At 34.0% G+C, this 21,440-nt stretch overlaps 2 protein-coding genes across 4 annotated transcripts in view; one reads left to right on the top strand and one right to left on the bottom strand.

Moving 5' to 3' along the window:
- Positions 1 to 11: 11 nt before the first annotated feature.
- Positions 12 to 16,605, top strand: LOC110452434 (transmembrane emp24 domain-containing protein 6-like). 3 transcript variants are annotated; one of them, XM_021500967.1, is made up of 4 exons: positions 12 to 1,036; positions 11,449 to 11,572; positions 14,697 to 14,842; positions 15,786 to 16,605. In XM_021500967.1, the coding sequence occupies exons 1-4, from the start codon at positions 821 to 823 to the stop codon at positions 16,017 to 16,019; spliced, it is 720 nt and encodes a 239-aa protein (XP_021356642.1). In that variant the 5' UTR covers positions 12 to 820; the 3' UTR covers positions 16,020 to 16,605. The 3 variants fall into 3 exon arrangements, with proteins under 3 accessions (XP_021356642.1, XP_021356650.1, XP_021356661.1); XM_021500975.1 differs by lacking the exon at positions 11,449 to 11,572 and adding an exon at positions 9,326 to 9,446; XM_021500986.1 differs by lacking the exon at positions 11,449 to 11,572 and adding an exon at positions 4,805 to 4,922.
- Positions 16,606 to 18,526: 1,921 nt separating this feature from the next.
- LOC110452429 (alkaline phosphatase-like) overlaps positions 18,527 to 21,440 on the bottom strand; it is a 28,406-nt gene continuing 25,492 nt past the window's right edge. Inside the window, exons 9-10 of the mRNA XM_021500953.1 lie at positions 20,770 to 20,928; positions 18,527 to 20,232 (exon numbers count right to left, since the gene is read on the bottom strand). Coding sequence (XP_021356628.1) covers positions 19,907 to 20,232; positions 20,770 to 20,928 — 485 coding nt within the window. The 3' untranslated portion in view covers positions 18,527 to 19,906. The remainder of the gene's footprint in view (positions 20,233 to 20,769; positions 20,929 to 21,440) is intronic.

Raw genomic sequence — 21,440 nt, 5'->3', positions numbered from 1 at the left:
CTTTGTCGAATAAACTGAAATATTTTCCGAAAAAAATAGAACAATCTTTTATGTTTTGGATTCTCGTTAGGTTCATTATTACGAATACAGAAAGACACGTCCGTCTGCTATACTGCACAAGGGAATACCAAACGATATGTCAACTATGGCAGGCTTACTTAACATTTAATACTCATCAATTAAAAATATATAAAAGGTTAAAATAGTAAGGGGAAAATCAATACAGATATCTTTAAAGAGAAAATCGGATTAACTAGCAATCCAAGAGAGATGTCTATAAAAAATAACAGAAATGTTTTTTAATGTAATAGAAATATTTCATAGTAATATGAGTAAATGACTTCTGTCTGTTATTTATGAGATATCCCCTAAATCAAGAGAGAGAGAGAGAGAGAGAGAGAGAGAGAGAGAGAGAGAGAGAGAGAGAGAGCTTTATTAAGTCTTCAAAGACGTGTGCTTTAAAGGAAATACACATATGGAAATTTGTTATTCGGTGAGCTGAATGAGTGAGGGTGGGAATAATTATAAACATACCTAAATATTTTTTTTTATGTCAATTAAGTATGAATATAGCATCCTACCATTGTACCTGATGTGTATTTCATTGGACAGGTGAGCTTTATACAAATATATACTGGAGACTTATTTAAACAGGTGTGTCTTTAAAGACAGGTGTGCCTGTGTAGTGACTTCACGTGTACATTATTGATTATCTTTGGTTGAAGACTGTGTGAAAATGACAACAGGGCCATGTGGTGTAAGACTTACGATAAGCCCCTGACATGAGTTAAACGTTAACCGGTACTCGCATACATTTAACATGGCGGCCATACACATCCCACGAGTACTCGCATTATTGTTTTTGTGCACGTGCCTGTACTCGTGTACAATTGTGTCGGGTGCGGAGTATGATGATTTCGATTTTGATGGCTTACCTGGTGTGCAGCATGAATTTAAAATCGAGGTACAGGCAGGCAGAGAGGAATGCTTCCACCAAAAAGTTGCGGAGGGAGCCAACCTACACATGTCTTTCGAGGTTGGCATATACATTATTACATGATTGAAAACTATATTACATATTGTTTTAAATTGCTATCAATATTTCAATGATTGCTCATTCAGTCATGATCTTGTATACGTTCATTTAGATAATAAATCCCTGTCAACGATGAATGAAACATTATAAAATGTATTATATGTTTTTTTTCTGCAATATTCATTGTGAAACAGAATGATAAGTATGGTTAACATGATATGGAATAAATATTAGAGTAATAACGTTGAAGAGTAAATATGAATTACTTGACCGACCAGCAACTACTTATGTACGCTTGCTTGAACTACGTGTTTACAAATAGCAAGGTCTTATCTATAATCACACAGCCATACGCGATTTCCACTGTGTTGCGACTTTCATGATAACACCAGAGATACGCATGTTGGTGACTCAACGTGGTGGTTCTAATGACGTCATTGGCGTGATTATGTTGTTAGGTATATATTCCGTCTGTCAGTGTTTCTCGAACACTGCGTCAGGTGTTGACGGTTAAATCTTTATACTGTTAACAGTGTGTGGCTTCATAAGTCTACATGATAAAGTTTGAATAGGATTAAAGGTATCCAGAACTTAACACAGTACATACACTTGAGCTCAATCACAGTAATTTGAATTAAAACGTCTTTTTATTTAAAACCTTATTTGATAATTTATCATGTATTAAACTATTCTAACATACCTTTCACGGGTCATCACCTAAGTACGTTACCTGATCTATTTTTACATGTCTAAATATGGAACGAACTTTTTGGGATAGAAAATAAAAGTCACAGTAAAGCAGCATACATCTTTAAGTCTCTACGTATAATACTGTTTCAAGTTTATGACTTCCCTATATATAATGATTATGTAATTAATAATGATAATTGTCTAGACAGATAACATCATATCATATATATACACTACAATATGCCACCTACCGGTAGCCTGATAAATTCGTTATCACGTGTTGTCAGTATGAGAATATTGTACGAGGTTTCGAACGACTTGAGAACAACTTGATAGTATGTTTTCCAATTTCGGAATTTCGGAATGTATTTCCTCTACAAAGGACGCCTACTCGTTCTAGGTGACGTCCTGAACCGAAAATAGTACCCACACAAAGATGTTCCGCGTAAGAAAATCGTACGTCAACAACAAATAATTGTAAAATTATGATAAAAATGCTGTCAGGATAACAACAACATTTTAGGCGTAAATGTGGATATGGATAATACGTCACAGACCGAGGATGCCCATGATCATTAAGCCTAGAAGGTAGCTAGAAGATAGGTAATTTAGTTGACTGTTTATGAATGGATAAATGTATAATGTATTGGTATTTACAGATGATAAAGAGTTTATCACACAATGGTTTAAGGGTTTACGGTGGTCACAAGATTGTTTCCACGAAGGCGCGATGTTCTCATGACAAACCCTGAAAACGCAGTGTGAGAATCTATAAATATAACATAAAGATCCAAAGTTATTAAAAAATAGGGCGACATACTGCCCGATAGTAGTGTCATCAATGTCTCTTAAGGTAAGCTATTTATAATGGGAAACCGATTCCCATGTCGCCCCTACCATCTTGTTGTAAGGGTAAGTTATCTATAGTGTTTTTTCCCATCACGTTGTCGATGATATTATTACAAAGTGTATACATTTAACGCGCTCTTATTGTCTTATTATTTGTTTCAGTAGGGCACATTGGGGGTGTCTTACTGTTCATGAACTCCAATTACAGTCTGTTAAATAGTTACAAACATACTTTTGTCAGGGGATAAAATGACGGGTATCTGTTATGATAAATGATGTGGGTTAATTCTATCTTCTTTACGTTAGCTTTTATTTCCTTTTCGAATACTTGTTGTTGTTGATTCATATCACCTTTTTGTCCATATGTATTGAAGATTTTGTAATATTATTTTCTACTCTTACTTCTTTATCCCGCTTGTAATATTGGTTGATGCGTTAAAACTCTTTTCTCCCACAACAACTATAGGTTTTCCTCAATCCCCAGTCATTGAAAAAATCTGCTAGGATTTTGTACACATTTTGCTAACCAATTAGTAGGTAAAACCCTGCACATATTTTCATTGGCCAATCGTCTAAGTATGACGCAACGTTCCAATGCTTTGCGACGTTATCTTCCATTGTTTTGTTTCCATGGCAACTATTTCCCTGATCAAAATCATAGAGAAACATTAAAGATGGGTTTATAGATGTAATGTTGAACGTTTTGACGTCATAGGTCCACACACTCGTGATGGTTGGTATCATGTTTATCTAACTCTCATTAGTTTATTTTCAAAAAGTAAAAGACTTTAGTAAAACACCTTGTCTTTATACAACTTCTAAATAAATTATTTCGAGTTAGATAAACATGATAACCAATGCAACCATCACTTGTTGAGAAACCTCTATGTGTTAAATACTTTGAACGATAATTTGAACCATTAATTTGATTCAGTAATAACAATATTCATAAAATTATTTGAATATTGGCTTCAATATTGCTATTTGGTTAATTTGCTTGTTCATTAGAGTATCTCAAATATTTTACTTTTCATTGAAAAACATCTCCACAACTATGCTGTTCATTTGATAGACGTACTTCCAAAATTTGGTATTCATCAACCCTATTACCACTGTATACAATAATGTACTCACCCGTATAAATGTATGAAAGAGCCATTAAAGTAATCTAGGGGTGAAGGGGTTAAAATTCCGGCAGTATTTTGTTTTTCTTTTATATTCATCACATTTTGTTGCTAAGACATAGCAATAAGGACATACGTAATTGTTTGAAATGACAACCTCTATATAAATTTAAGAAGTAGAACTGTTGCATTTGTAAACAGTTCTTTTATCAGGTCTGAAATCTCTAAAATATGTATCTATTGACTATTCACGTATTATTGGTAATATATTTGATCGATGACCGTTTTGTCAGAATGAAATAGACATGTATGTTGTTAACTTGGTGTGGCAGCTGTAGTCAGACTTATCGATTTTGAATAAACCGTCACACAGGTGTAAAATTCTTATTGTGTTTCATGCCTAGCACGTGTCGCCATAATACTAGTCCTAATTGAAGTGAAGTGTTTTGAACCATTTGTTCACATCGATTTTTCATTGTTGTTTTTGTTAAGAACTAATATACCTGATATTTATTTTTACGCAAAATTTTGTAGATTTATTTGCTTTTCTTATTCACGACAGGTAGTGATATTAATTTAACCGTTCGTCTATATTTTGGATTCCCATTCTGGCCGTTTCTTTTTCCCCTTTTCTGTTACATATATCTAGCTTGCTTGTACCAATAATCTTTAAGGATCCCTGTTTTACAGCACTGTGCTTTTTTGTGTTTATCCTATATACCAATAGTACCATCTGTAGTCCTGGATTCAAATCCCTGTCTTTGACGAATTACCCTCTAAAACAAAACCGATTGGCTATTTTTTTACATACTCGTTTCTTAACAGTTAAAAAAGACAATATCAAATTCCTGCTCATTAATTATTTCTAAAATTCATCAATCATAGACTTTGAATATCAAAGCTGTAAAAGATAACTTAATAATTTAACTATACACTTTTGTGCATTTTGCATCATTCGGCAAAGAAGCTCATGTAATTCAGTGCACTCAGTTTTATTCACGGCATATCCAGAGACGCGTTATATTGTTCTTTCCTGAAATAAATGTTTATCACATTTTTGTTCGAGCTACTTAAGAAGATATTCCTCTTCCTGTGTTTATTTCAGGTGCTACGAGGAGCTGATCGCCTTGTAGACGTGTTCTTAAAGGACCCTAATTTTTATGTTGTATCGTCAAATCTAGCTCAGTCCACCGGGCAGTTTGACTTACCTGCGCGTACATCTGGTAATTGTTTTATCACCGTGAATGTCCCTTTGCCGTATATGTAATCAACCAATTAACCTGTGTTATAAACATTATGTCAATCGAAATAGCTATTATCATAGTAACGTTTTATTCAAACAAAAAACATTGCATGTATGAACATGTCGCAACGTTTGCCGGGACAAATAAAAAAACAATAAAAATCAGGGAAAACCCAAACAGAGATTAGTGGGGGTGGTAGAAGCTACGGCATATGTAGGGGTAGGGGTTGGGAAGGGGTTGGGGGATGGGGTGGGGATGGGGTGTGGGCATCTAGGGCATCTATGGGGACGGGGTGTGTGGGATGGCGCTGGGGCAGCTAGTACATCTGTGGGTGTGGGTGTGGGGGGGATGGGGATGGAGTGGTGGGCAGCTAGGGTATCTATGGGGTTGGGGGGTGGGATTACGTGGGGGCAGCTAGATCTTTTATAAAGTGTACATAAATATTAACGTCAAAATATGCAATGAATAATAAAGGTAGAAAGTAAGTAAAAACGATTCATGTTTTATGCAGATATTGCATATTCCTTTTACAAGATTTTTGGAGAAAAAATTCACATTTATGAAAGTTAATTATAAAACTAATATTTAATATTCTGCAATAGTGCACGGTTAAGTTAAGTGCAGCTTAATGTATGCTATTAACTTTAACTCGATTAAACATATGTTAATAACACATAGTTAATGGAATAGCTTATATGTCAAACGTATTTCACCAGTTGTATCTTCGCCAGAGCCCCACTGTTTCCTTAAATATGCACTTCACAACATTTCTTCAATAAGTATTTATAATGTATACACTGTATATACACTGTAGTAAAATTTCTTGGACATTATTTTTTTCAAAGCAATTTGATATAAGATTTAATTTGAACATGTATGAATAATATTCTTAAAAACTGAAATGAAATGAAAAGTGATTTTATTAACAAAAGACAATACATCCAAAATTAACCAAAGAAAATGAAAGTCGTGAAAAATATGTACCAGGAAATTGGAATTTGGGCATGTATTCATGAAACCATTATCGTTCCTAAGCGAAGATTCTGTGCTCAAACCCAATTTCATGTTAAGATAGCTGATGGATTTGTAAAGACAGGATAACCGATAAAAAGGCAAAACGTAAAGCCGAATACGGCTTTTGTTGTCTATATTTAATTTTCTGACCGCGCCACATGATTTTAGCAGGGTTTTTTTAAAGCACAGAATCGAAGCTAGAGCACGAGGATGGTTTCATGAAGACCTGCCCTGCTCACTATTGCAGGATCCACGTGAAAGACACATTGGTACCGGATATTGTCAGTTTTCTAGACATTTTAAAATCAAGCCTTAGACTTGAAGAACATCCTTTGCTGAAAAATCAATGTTAAACCTAGAAACACTAGTTTTGAGCTTATCAGGAATCAGATTATTTGGAACCCGCTGTACTATGCTATTTGTACGTAGCATCTCTGTTTAGTGCCTTTTGTCTGTGTGAAGCGTTATATATGCTCAATGATGGACACAAAAAGATGACGAGTCCAACCATTTTTTTTTTGAGTAATTATCACCCTGTTTCAATGTGGAAGTTTATTAATTGAGCAAACTTCATGACCGGTAACGCAGAAGGCAAGTTTCATGATTCATTACCAAAAGGCTCAGGACTCGCGTCCTTCGGGTGGAGACTTTTATTTTCAGTTTTGAAAGGGAAATTAAAACAGATATATTTTTGAAAAAAATCAGAAAAAGGTCGAACAATTTGTAACTCTTCCTCTCTGGAGATAGCAACAGAGGGCTGATATTTTCATATCTGTATCAAATTTGAAGATGGTCGTTTTGAATTCCCAAACAGGCGTTCTGCAATGTTCTGATTTTCATTTTTTTTTTTAAAAGGCCACTGATTTAATAGATTATTACAATTTGCCATTAAGCTAATGCAACTATAAATGATTCCTTCTTACGTCACTGATAACACACTTGATCGTGCATAGTGATGGCGTTTAACGATACAATGTCATGATCACAAAACAGTATTTGAAACTAGGTTCCATTCTGACGTGCTGAAAAAAATTATACATTAGAATATTAAAGTTAAATAGGCTGAAAGGAGATTTGATCATATATACTAAATTAGCAACTTGATATAAATATGCTCATATACATGTATACTGTATAAGCAGCTAGATCATACAACGTATATATATTGAAATATCACATTAATTCATACATGTACTATTGTATATACGTAGTTAATACAGGTAACTGTATATTGATCATTTATCTCTGTATACACTATATATTTTACTATAGATTAGTAAAATAATTGATGCACTGCAGCTTTTTCTAGAGTAGAGACTTCAATATTCTTACATTTAGTATTTAGAGGCATTGAGACATACATGTTTACCGGTACATTTAGGCTAGGAAAACCAGAAATACAATCCTATTAACCTTTTTCTAGTTTTTGTAGAAACCTCGGTATACACGTACTACGAACTTGCTTAAAGCCCCAACTTGTTTCAATTCCATTCTTCCTTTTGATCGCTTTCTTTACATGTCTCTCCCCGATTAGCAGTCAGATTTGTGTACAGCGCCAGAATTTTTACTACATAAATATTGGCATTTAAACAAGGGTAATATTTTGGATTTTTTAAATTAATTTTGAATATATTATTGCACATTGATAGTGCAAAATTTATAATAAATAGACGATGTTTACGTGTTTCTTTATATATGAAATTGAAACATATTTAAAAGCCTTTTGTTAGCTTAATAAAATAAGAAAAAATAAGTCTTAATAGGTCTCTTTTTTCCTTTTCCTATTATCCTGGCAGCTCGCTAGCAATTTGCATGTGAAATTTTGTCTTAATATCCTTCCCTGCCCCGTTTTGTTTACTGTTGAGATATTATAAATATATGATGTATTTTACAAAGTCGTAATACTGACTTTTCTCGCACTCTAGACAGAGATATCCCATATCATACCCAATGCTAGATTTTCTATCTCTTCCAATCTGTCTTGTACCTTTACGTGACATTTCGCGAAATTTTAACACAGGAATGTATTCATCCGCACGTATACGGCTTGGTATTGGCAATTTGCATTATACATAATCCGTTTTGTCGTATTATGAATTGATTTGGTGTACATAATGTAGTTAGATATCTGATGTTGTAGACAACATATAATCTACACTGTAAAATATGGTTGTCTTCTTCTGTAAGGACAGACTACATATTTTAAAACGGAAGCATTTCAATGTAGCTTAAATGATGTAGAGGCTATAGTAAGTTGAGGCCCCTATAACAACCCAACCCCGACTTACGCCTTGGTTTGGATGATGTTTTAAGATCTTAGCCCTCGACTGAGATAACAAGATATCGCTTAGTAACAGGTAATAGATGTGATTAAGGATTACATGGTAACGATGGGATTCATTTGTGTTTTAGCCTTGAGTCCTGTTTGCTTGGCAAATATGTACAATCTGTCATTCTCCTTCTGTAGGATTGAAAGGTTTGTCTGAAGTGCAGGTAGTGTATCTCCTGTATGGTTTTAAACAAAATCTCAGATGTCAGATCCCAATTGGCTTGAATCTAATTATAGTTCGATTAATGGTGATTCAGCACTCCTTAGACTTTGCATAGAACTTGAGATTGCGTTTAAATGATGACATAACATTCAAAGTGATAATATAAATGTACATAAATGTACTCTATAGGATCTGATACAAACTTTGTCCTGGCATTGCGAAGTTATGAAGTTGATGACTACAGTGATATTCGGCTTCTTCATTTAAACTCTGTTTAAGGTTCTGCTCAATGATGATTTGCAGATTTAAAAACGAAGATATTTAAAGAATAAGAATTGCTCAGATATGTATTTTGATGTCTCTTTGTACTAATTAGTATTTTGGCTAAACTGCAAAACCGCGACATTGTTGATACCTGAAAAACGAGAACCTTTCAAGACAAATCGATGTATTTGTTTACATGTGGAGTTGCATTCAATTAAAACACAGAGGAGACCAGGAGAAATTGTTTTTGATCTGTGAACTGCAGGCCACGCCTACAGCGTATATAAGGCATATTCGATGCAACATCTGGCCAGACGTTTATCGGATAATAGGTTACCTGTAGCTTGGTTAACTTAACTACAGATCATGTTAAAATAATTAAACATTGCAGTAGCGAAAAAGTCATAACCAAAAACTCCGTCAATATAACACTTAATGTTTTTGATATACTAAATATATCGATGAAATTTTCCTTTAAGATTTTGATGACATATTTCTTATCAAAGTTTCCTTTTTTACGTAAGAAATTTTGATTGTGATATAAGGCTTATTCATCACCAATCTAGCTTCTTGTATCATATCTTCTGATTTCTGTGCGGTGTTGAATTTCAGGTCCTAAGAGGAGGCTCCGAGAGACTGATCGATATCATAGTACGGGACCCAACTAATTATGTCGTCGAATCACATTATTCTAAGTCGGAAGTCACTATTCAACATAAAGTACCAATGGCTGGTAACGAGATTATATTTATACATACTGGTGACAGTAGATAATCGATCTTGAGTTTTACCTTTCTCAGTGGTAACCTACAAACTTTCTGCTAATTAGTTATGATATAGATGAGGTTGTATATTTTCTTATTGATCTCCACAAATTGGATGCTTTTGTTTCTATCGTACCAGCATTGTAACGTGACGCGAACTCACATGGTGTAATAACATAGTGTTAACTAATTGACAAAGCAATCTCAAGGCCAGGATTGATGCAACGTTTAGTTTTTATGAATAAAGGTTCACTGTAAAACTGTAAACCAAATGTAGAAAATATTGCTTACAAAGGGGCTGGTTAGATGGGGGTTCGGAGTAAGGGGTTAGATGGGTAGGGTTATGGGTAGTGTTTTCTGATTTAGAGTAAATTAAGAGTACTTCAACATTATTAATGTAAACCTGATTTTTATTAATGTGGTTATTGAATAGTTCTGAAAGCAATTAATATTCAAATTCTTCTTGGTCTGATATGCCTTTTGTGGGAGTCTTATCCAGTATAAATTGTTCACATTGAATTTTATTCTTTGGGTCGAGAAACTTTACTTTTGTAAACAATTTATCTGTATATTTAGTGTTGGTTATCCGACGTAGGGCATGGTCATACCATGTGACATACAGATGGATACGCAAACGACATCGTGTAGGAGTAGGACCTATCATATACATTATCTGTAACATTTCTATATGACATTTATGCATCTGCAGCAGGTGGAGGGCAGAGGATTATATCTGGTTTAAGTTTATGTCACTATTTCCCCGTAGTTCAAAATATTTTTTAAAGGGCCACAATTTAATATGGTTTTAACACACTGTGAAATTATAAAAAAAATCTATGCAAATATGAAATTCGTTGTTTAGAAAATGACTTTACATTTTGTTTTGTATACAGTGTCATGCTTGGGTATTCTAGTTAAATTGCATTTCTGATTGTGTGTGGGTGGTACGTTAAATAAAGCAGTCCTCACAAAAAAATACGAACAAAATGTTATAAATGTCCTTTAAAAAATCCATTTGAAGGAAAGCTTTGCAAAGTAAAAAAGATGAATGTGGATTGATATGCCTTATTGGCAATAATCAACTGGTTTATATTTAGCGTTTGTCAAAATACTATTTGAAAACAAATGATATTTTGACCATATAGAGTCTTTTGCTTTTTTCTCGCTAACGAAAAACGCGTAAATATTAATGACAAGAAGTCAATCATTGATTGAAACGCTGAGTTGGTCTGTTACGTTTTAAGTGTGTTTATCTGTGGGCGATTGTCAGTTTGTTTGTACCATCAGTTCAAGGTGTTGAAAACGTTGTTTGTTATATTTAACACATTAACACATTCACATTATGTAACGTCTCGACAATCGAGGAAACAAGATGTTATCGTATCGCAAGGGAAGATTTCGAAATGGTTTCAAAGAGTAGAATTTTCATTGGAAGAAAACTCATCAAATCAAACGACAGGAAAATATGTCGTACATTCTGATTTTGCTTTCGATTAACTGCTTGTTTTTTAATTCGTTTGGTTTTGCTTTGTGAAAACATTGCAAAAATTACACAACTAAAATTAAGAATACCAAATTGTAAACAAAATCGAAACTGAGTAGTAATTTCAAATATTCACTTACAAGATGATCACTTACAAAATGAAAGCAAATTTGTAAATTACATAAAATAAAGTACATCTCATCTTCTGATATCTAAAGTCTGAGGTTTAAAAATATTTGGGTCAAGATAGTTTAACCAAACTTGCAATTGAGTGTTGCTAAAATAAATAGCATAAGATGTCTTTCTCAGACAATATAATGGTAAGATATATGCAACATAGTGTTGACTATTTGGCTGACGCAGTTTAGCGGCTGCACAAGGATATACACGCCGGTAATGTATTAATTGGAATGAAAACAATTGTCCACCCTGTATCAAAGAATACGATTATGTGTCCATCTGATTCATTGTTTGTCATCTTGTTTTAGGTGCTTAATAGTCACACTGAGGACGTGAATGTTTATCTAAGGGATACGGATGAAAATATTGATGATTCAAGTAGCGTTTATGGTGAAAATAGAGGCAGGATTGAGAAGGGTATTGAAGTTGGAGGTAATTTGTAACGGTGCCATGTTTTTTTTAAGTTTGTGGTCCAATTTGATCATTATTTTTAACCCGTCTTTTGTTCTATTGTTGACTGATTTGATGGTTCGGCTTTAATGACAATTTGGTCAATTTTAACAATACCTCGTTTGCTTATTTTTGGTTCTCTTATCCAGTCCATTTTACCCATTTTAATCTTTCGGATACAAATACTTACGATATCTCGGCTTAACTATGTTTATCATTGTAACATCATGTTGAAGAGTGAAAACATAAAAGCAATATTGTTTAAAAAATAAAAAATTGTCTACGTCATTTTTCACAATATCTAACGAATATTCTGTGTTTTCGTATATAAAATAAAATGATAAAATAAAATAAGGTGAATACAGGCATTTAAATTATTCTAACCCTATATGGGTATAAAACATACTTTGTTAAAGGGGATGTCTAAAAACCTTACATTTATACACAATATTTGCAAGCAGAAAATGGCCAGTATTTCTCAATGAACAAACAAATTGATATTATAAGGCTTAATAAATGTATTTTTTTATAAAGATTAACTGGGCACATAGAGTAGCACGTACTGTATGATGCCAGGTCGCCTTACACTATCATTTATATTATTAGACATTACATCCTCATTATTTGAAATGAAGATACTTTCGTTATCATACGCATACATGTAAATAACTATTATTAATGGAGTTGACTATTATAAATGTAGATCTAGATCATTACAATTAATGTAGGCTACTATTATTAATGTAGATCACAATAAGTAGTGTAGATTACTTTTATCAATGTAGATTACTATTATAAATGTAGATTATTATTAATAATGGAGATTGCTATTAATGCTGTAGATTACGACATAAACTTGTATATTAATGATAATTTGCTTTCTATTAATAATGTAGATTGCTACATAATCATGCATATTTATGAGGATTACGTAATTATCTTTCATATCTCTTGAGATTATTATATCATACAACACATTACAGGAGTAACTACATCATAAATATCGTAAGGACATTGCATCACTATCATACTTTCTGACATAATAATACATATAAATTGACATTCCTACATTGTGATACGATTTTATGGTGATTATCTACACTATGATCGTATTAATTGAAATTAACTACATTATTAAATACGTATTAATATAAATTACTAACATTATGATACATATTTATTGAAATTATCTACATTGTGATACGTATTAACGGAAATTACACTGTACTTGCATTTCATACAAATTTCTAATTTGATCTTTCAAACCTATTTGCGATGAAATTAGTTCGCAAATTATGTACGTCGGGCGTTCTATAGATAGATGCTTAACGCCAATTCATACCAAATAAAAATCATGCCGAATCAAAGCCATCTGCAGTAGTCAAATCTATTATCATCAAAACGTTCAGAACATGGCAGATATGCAAGTTTTCGATTTTTGCATTTAGGCCTTTTTTGTGTGGCAAAATTAACCTGGTTAAAGATATCTATATACAACTGGTTATTGATTACTTTGAATCGTCTGGTTCGTTACTAGCTCCTGAAAATAGTTCGTCCAACCCTTTGACCCCCCCCCCCCCCTTTTCATGTGTTCCGGTTTTGCCCTAGTTTGTGTTGCCTCCGTTGTATGTCGACGTTACTGTTATTTTTATCCCTATGAGTTGATGATGTGGCTATGTTTGTTTTATGGTTTTATGTTTATTATGACTAGTCTTATAACTATGAATTACGAGTGATACAGACAATTAAGTTTCTTGTCATCTTCACTATATATTTTATTTACAAGTTGCTTCCCCGCAAAAACAAATATGGACCTGTTATGATCCGATTGATTTTTGGTGTTTGTGCTTTGTTGCGGCTTGCTAGATGTTGGTGAGATGCGTCCATTCGTTTTATCTGTCAATTATGCTAGTAGTTATGGAATTGGTAAATTAAACATTCATTCTATTTCAGGTTTGCTTTAAATGATTATTTAGTTTGAATTTATCAAAATTGAATGATTAATAGATACTATAGGCATTTTGTTTTTCTCATATAGAATATTTCGAATAATTTATCTGATATATACTATGAAATATATGAAACTATATGCATACATCAGTCTGTTTACCTCTTTGCACATCATCCCACTTGCCTGTATATTGTAATATCTACAGTATATGCATTTGCTGTCGTTTAAAGCAGATGAAAATAATCTTATTTATATATATATATATATATATATATATATATATATATATTCGCTTTATACGAAATACACGTCATTATATGATTGTACGTTCGGAGAAGTGTCTGTAACATGAGGGTACCCAAAATTGAACACTTTCTGATGCTAGATAATGATATTTCCTTTTTTAGTTTCTTGAACACAAGTGTTATACTTGAAACAAAAGATACATTTAGCTTTCATTTTATGTTTGTCCCGGGTATTGCCAGTGCATGTGTCTATTTATTGACCTCATTTCATTCAGGTTCAATTGGAAATTTTAGCCTTTTAAGTACCCAAAATTTAACACCTCATCATATAATTTAGTTTTTAAAAATGATTGATAGCATTAAAAAAATGCTGCCTTATTTCATATTTTTTTTTTACATTTCTGATAGATCTTATTTATTTATTCATTAAAATATTGAATTAAATCTATCTTTGTTTAGAAATTAGAAAGGTCATTGATTTTGTCGCTTCGTACAATTTCCCGGGATATTTTTTCATTTTTTTTTTAACAATTCAATTGAGTTAATAAGCAACACACAAGAGATTGGACCCCAAAACTGACCGCAGGTCGGTGATTTTTCACCGAAAACTCCGGCGTTCCTCATCACCAAAACCTGGCACGTCCTTTATATGACCATAGCTGTTAATAGGACGTCACCACAAACAAACCCAAACAGGAACTGTTATTTAAATCTGAGTATGCCGCATCGTTAATATGAAAAGTATTTCATTTTTGGTACCGTCACGTTATGCGTAATTTAACGTTTCTTACTGCCTTGTCCGGACACACATTTCTGTATGTAAAGGTAAATATAAGAGGAGTTCCGAACTAAAGTTTATGTTGTTTGACCATCCTGTTATTAAAAAACATGTGTTACGATGAATTTTCAGGAGTTTACACAATATGCTTGGACAATACGTTTAGCAGGATGGCCTCCAAGCTCGTTTACGTCTACCTGATAACCTTTGTACCCGAGGAGTGGACAAAATACGTCCAGGAAATCGAGGATATGAACATGGCGGTGACCAACTTCACGGTTTGTCTTCTTTTTTCATTTAAACAATACGACTATACAATTCTGTGTTACTTCTTTAAATATTTCAAGTAAGGCCGCGGTGGCCAAATGGTGACCATATAGTGTGAGTTGTCCCCCTTTGGAATCTACCTACATGTTTTATATAACAACTATTTAATTTAATTTCACTGCTGCTTGTGTTATTTAATTTAATGTACTTCAGTAATATACTTATTATATAATTGATATTTATTTTAGATTTGAGCTCCATTATTTAAAAGATCATTACTTTTTTACAATATCATAATTATAGCTCTTGTTTCTATTTATGACTTCATTGTCTCTTTTTAATTCACACTATATTAGTGTATATCCTGGAAATTTTTACACTTTGCTACATTAGCATATATGTACATTACACTAGTATAGTGTCTTAACTTGTCTTTCATAACACTTGTGTGACATTCAAGTGTGATATCATATGCTCTAATGTATAATTTTAGCATATCTAATTTGAATTGTTGTCCTGATTTTATAGTTATCCATAAGTACTGTGATCCTTGTTAAATTTTACACATGTTTTGTCGCAAGAATAGCACTACAGTGCTAATGTTATTATGTTACATGTATATGCGACGTTAAATAAAGCTTCTTGAATCTTGAATCTTGAATGGTTAAGACGTCTGACATTCTGCTTCCACTAGCCCTCCACCGCTGGGTCGCGGGTTCGAGGCCTTCGTCGGGCAGTCGCCAGGTACTGGCCGTAGGGTGGTGGTTTTTCTCCGGGAACTCCGGCTTTTCTCCACCACCAAAACCTGGCACCTCCTTAAATGACCATAGCTGTTAAAAGGATGTAAAACACAAACAAACAAACAAACAAGTCTAAATATTCAAATACGTAACGTTTCATAATATTTCTATGATATTTGAAAACTTTTGTTAATACAATTCTTTTCTTTTGCAGTATTCTATATCAGTGGTTCAGAAATCCCTTGAGCAGGCCACACTACACCAAGCAAGCAGTCGTATGAATGTCGTGAAGGACTGGTACCTTATCATGAGCAATAATAGCTACATTGTCAAATGGTCCATAGCTCAGATGTGTGTGGTTACATGTTCATCAATATTTACTGTCTTATTCGTCCGTAGATTATTTAAAATTTCAAACGTCACACCATCTCAAAAACCACGAGCATAATAATGACATTTAAATTGTTCTTTAGTTTTTGTTATGCATACATTTTTTCTATCGAATTGTATCACGTTGATACAACACATAGCAAAGGGGATATTTGTCAAAGTGTTAAGATGTTACTTTTGCTATTGGCTAAACAGAATGACACTTTCTATTTCATTAAAAGTCGGCTATTTTTATGTTCAGATGTTGATGAATCGACATTAGAATAAGAAGTTATTTTGAAACATCTTTGCTACATACACTACGGTATCAATTTACATACACAATTTATACCATTTATGATATATAAAATCTTACCAAATAATAGCTAGGGCTTTGCCTGACACTCGTGCAAAATATCATTGTTCTGCCATACTCGTTGAATACTGTATAGCGCTTTAAATTCGCGGGGTAAATATTTCGCGGTTTCGTATTCAGTAAATATTCGCGGGGGTTAAATTTCGCTGTGCACCCGAATTCCATGTGTCGTGGAAAGTATATTGAGTGTCATCAGTAAAGGGTTAAACCCCGAAATACAGGTAAATCGTTTGAAAACACTGATCCTGAGCGTCGTCATCCGCCAGTGACTTCACTCGAAAGAAAGTAAAATGTGTATGTACCTTTGTAGGAGTAAACTGTGATCAATTAATCACCTACCGTGTATACATAAATATGTTGTGGCCACTTATATGTAAGTGTTGTTTTTACATGGACTGACCATTTGTCCGGTGATAATAGGATTTGAGTTCATTTAAGTTTGCATAACAGCGTTGGGTTATAAGTTTTTGCAATATGTTGTTATAAGGTCTGTAAAAGTGGTAAACATTTTCGATAATTTGACTTGTGTTTAGAACTCGCGGATATTCGTCAAAACGCGAATATAGCGAAATTAAAAACCCCGCGAAATATAACCGCTATGCAGTATAGGTAGGGTATTCGACGGGGAATAATTAAATATCCTTTACGTATTTGCCTACCTATAGGGGAAAACAGCTCACAGGTGTTATAAGTCTGAATAACCTCATCTTTCGCATCATCACATTACAAAGCTCCGTGCTTAATTAAAAATAACAAAAAATCTCACCTTCTTGTTGAGTTATTTGTCATATCAAGCGGGAGTGGTACATTCTATTATTTTTCAAATGCTGAACGAAGTCACACTCTTATGAGAGTGTAATTCTATTCCACTGATCGCCATCAACGAATAAAATATCAACTTTTAACAGACAAAAAACTGTGTATTAAAACCATTTTCTCTCGCCTATGAATTTGAGTTCTTGTAGAAATGTGATGTCTGAGGTAAACAAGGCTGGCCGATAAAACTAATTCCAAACAGATCCTTATTTCCGCTCTATTATTCTAAAACTGTTTTATTTTTAATACATTCCTGGAACAGCCGATATATTTTCTTTTGGTGCAACATCAACTGTATGTCATAATAGTAATAATCATTCAAACTTTCCGACCTTTGACCGATCAAAAACGAGGTAAATTATCAAATCAGACCAACCTCATTCAAAGTCTTTGTTGCTTTCACACTCTGTGTCTTTGTTGCTAGATATTGTGTCGTTGTGAATTATCATGTGTTTTTGTTGAAACGCGTTGTGTTTTTGTTCCTATGTTAATACATACTGTCGTTGTTGACACATATCATGCTTCTGTTGCCCAAGTTTTGTGCCTTTCTTGTTACTGTAAACACTGTGCGTCTGTTTTGATACATACTATGTTACTTTTGTGTGAATATTTTCTTCGGTCTATGGTCTTTTTCCTATAAAATAAAGAGAGTGAGAAAACTACTTTCTGTTTGGTCAAATGACCAATGAATAATAAGAAAAAATAATGATTGCCTTCTATATGCAAACGTCATTTCGAATAAACGTTTTAAATATTATAGTATATTCGTGTTTTAGTTCTGTCTGAAAAGTCAAGACCGGTTAACAATGCATGACGTCAATAATTGCAAGATTGAATACGAATAAATAAACAATCAATAATGTTTTTTTGATAGTGACGGAAACAAGATAAAATAGACATGTTTGCTTTTGTATGAACTCTTTCACCTGGACTTTATGTGCAAATCGGCTTTCTTTGTATTTATTTTCTTTAATATAAAAATATATATTACAATTTTTAAATAATACCATTCATCCATTCATAATAGAATTCAGCATCCTCAATCAAGATTCATTCGAGCGAAGATATCGTGGTTACCTTTATTGTTTTGAACACCCCCTTTCAAATGAAACAAAAAAAGTATTTTCAGAAATAAGCATGGCATGAAAAATGCAAAGCTTACATTTTTACAGTTGTCAGGGCAAACGTAGTAACTAAAAAGTATAAGAATGAGCGAGAAGTTTAATATGAACAGGGGACAAGTGTGAATACCATATCATTTATAATCGGTGGTATCTTTAAATTCATTAAACCGTTTGACATGAGAAACCGACTTATATTACAATGTAAATAAAACAAGTTAATTAAATACAATCTTAACAAGTCACCAAACAAATGAAAACATAAAACCAGAATATGATTGAATATTTTATTAGCGTCAAAGGGTGAGAAAAGTCTTTTCACATAGCAAACTCCATCTAAAAACCTAGTGTTCCAATGAACATGTTTGTCGACCATGTCATTTTTATTTCTAGAGAAATTGAGAATAATATCATTTTGTTAAAGAATTCAATATTGAAGTAACATTCATAACTTATGGAATAGGGATACGCTTCAACTCGCTTCACCTTCATTGATGTAATGTCAGCCGAACTAGCGCCATGTGGTAGCTATGCTTTGATACAGGGCGTGTCTACTTTACCTTTGGTAGAGTATCGAAAAAGCAGGTACATTATTAGTTATATCTTGGTAAGGAGGGGTCTACGGGCTCATAAACCCCGTCTGGTTTTTATAGACCCCGAGCCGAAGGCGAATGGTCTATAAAACCCAAAATAGTCTATGAACCAATAAACCCCTCCTAACCCAGAGATAACGAATTTGTCACCCTGACAATATTTTATAACTTTTTTTTCTGCAATATTGTAATTCACTTTGTGAGTTTGAGCTGTATTTGACTGCTACCAAAATAGCCCCTACCGGACACCTTTTCGGAAATATTTCGGACAATACACAACCTTCTTTGTAAGTAGCACCCTAGCGCCCCCTCATTGCCGGTTTCGTTGAGTTTGCTGTCAATTAAGTAGACTATTTCATCCTAATAATTGGCACACCTCGAACGCTTGTGTGTGTCGGACGCCATCTTTGAAGAGAGATTCTAGTTTGAGTTATCTCCCCTCGCACGAGCTTTTATAGATCCCGGTAGTCTGCCGGAGTCTATAGAAATATATAGACCCCGGCAAGATATCCAATCAGAAAGAGTGTTACAAATTAAAAGTTACCAACGAGTGAATATAGGTTACCTTTGTTTGATTTAAATGGTAAATTCACAACAGATTCAAAGCTACATAGGCAAAATGTCTTGAGTTAAAAACGACTTATTGTCGAATTCAAATCGATTTAAAGTAATCAATGTCAGGTTTTGACTTGAAATTGAACTGAACATTTGATCTGAATTGACATAAGGACATTTTGCCTGTGCAGGCAAAAACAGTTTTTCAATAAACTGAAATGACACTTTTAATTTTCATAAAACAGGTAATGTATTTCGAAAAAATATAAACTCATTTCTTGGACATTTTTCCATATTTTAATCAGACAGCATCTTAAAAAAGAATTTCTGTGAATCAATGTTTAATAGTGAGCTCATCGATTTGCCGAACTATTGATGCTGTAGTATTTTGGACGTTTTTTCACATTAGCTTGTTACCAAGTTCGTCAAATTTGTGTAATTCATCGCATATAATTACAATAAAGATATTTTATGATACAGCACTGTCTGAACAATAAAAGGCTACTCAACTGATTTGTAATACAATCACAAAAAGCATGGTGCATATTTGTGTCCAAAGACGACTCAATGTGTTTGCGCTATTCAAACTGGTTTGAGGATCGCTGATGTGTTGGGCGGAAGTAAATGTAGCTAGAGACGCTGCGCAGTTAGCATCATCTTTGTAATCACCCACGCAGGAAGCAAACGCCATGGCGTGGGGAATGTAATGCTGCTCATGTACCCCATGGAAGAGGTGTGACATTGGGCCTCTGGCGTAAATACCGACATCCTCACCCGCGTGCGTCTCGTAGAGCAGAGGTACGGCAGACTGGGTCTGGAAGTCCTTTGATGCTGGTGTAGGAAAAAATATAGTAACATAAACAAAAATATCAATGATCATTTAGGAACAAGCATGTCAAGGGTGACCGAATGCATTACAACATTTAGACATTTGGGTTGTGGTGTCTCAAAAGAAGGTTAGACGAAGTAGAAGGCTAAAGAGCAGGCAAAGAGGCTAACATGTCGTTTGTTATATCATTGTGTTCAAATTATGACAACAAATCATGAATTCCTCAAGGGACGCCGCATGACGCAATGATTGTATTTCTGCCATGACATAATCCAGGGTGTAGAGAGCAAACGTGAGCGTAACCCCGGATATCGAAGATGGTAATACTATACCTTGGTGAGAGCACTTAAGCCTGATTGACTAGTGAAACGATATGGAAATACTCATTGATAAATTCGTTATATGCACAACAAACTCCATTCTGTTACATTAAATTATATATCGGGAACATTTGTATTTTGCCAGATTTGTCACTTTAAACTCTCGGACCTTGGTATCACTGAGATCTGTACATCATGGTGCTACAGATAAGGACTCACCCGTGTCGATGGAGGTCAGATTGGCTCTTCCTTTGTATGTTCCGTGGTGCAGCAGAGCCTCCATCTCTATCGCGCCGGGTCCGTTTGTGTACTGCAGAGTGGTGTAGGGTTTCCCGTCTTCTGCCATCAAGATATTACCATCCACATCATCGACCAGACCTGAGAAATGCATTGTTAACATCACTCTTCAAATAAATTATAATGTTTATTTAAGTCTGTCAGCACCAATCATGAAGCATGTTATATGGTTCCTTAGAGAGCAATTTTGGGGTTAAATGTTAGCTGCTTCCAATTTTGAAGGACATTTAGATCATTCGGTATTATGTAGAATAAGTTAGCCAGCGGTTCTGAGTTTGGTCCCTAACGAAGGCGTTGAAAACAAAAAGAAAAGTAACTTTGTGCCCAAATTGGGAAACGGGAATCATTGAAAAGAAATAATCATGCTTGCTTGGCAAGTATCACCGTTACCCGTGGAAATATTGGACGAGTTCTTAACTCAAGAGGTTTCTCTTCAGCTCAGACTAGTTAACTAGAGGTTCGTGGTTCGACTCCAAACTTAACAATCAATATAATTGTCCTCCTTCGCATATGTTTTTTTATTAGATGATTGGTGTGAGTTTTAATTAAATCTAGCATTAAATTGAGCTCATATGACGACAATTTTTTTACAT

The sequence above is a fragment of the Mizuhopecten yessoensis genome, unplaced genomic scaffold (genome assembly GCF_002113885.1).
Source record: "Mizuhopecten yessoensis strain PY_sf001 unplaced genomic scaffold, ASM211388v2 scaffold739, whole genome shotgun sequence".
Lineage (NCBI taxonomy): Eukaryota > Metazoa > Mollusca > Bivalvia > Pectinida > Pectinidae > Mizuhopecten > Mizuhopecten yessoensis.
The sequence above is the reverse complement of the archived record's forward strand: the minus strand, read 5'-3'. Positions and strand labels throughout refer to the sequence as shown.

Coding starts and splice junctions, on each gene's coding strand:
- LOC110452434 (XM_021500967.1), top strand. CDS start 821: ATGGCGGCCATACACATCCCACGAGTACTCGCATTATTGTTTTTGTGC. Junction 1,037..11,448: donor ACCTACACATGTCTTTCGAG/GTTGGCATATAC, acceptor ATCTTGTTTTAG/GTGCTTAATAGTCACACTGA. Junction 14,843..15,785: donor TGGCGGTGACCAACTTCACG/GTTTGTCTTCTT, acceptor TTTCTTTTGCAG/TATTCTATATCAGTGGTTCA.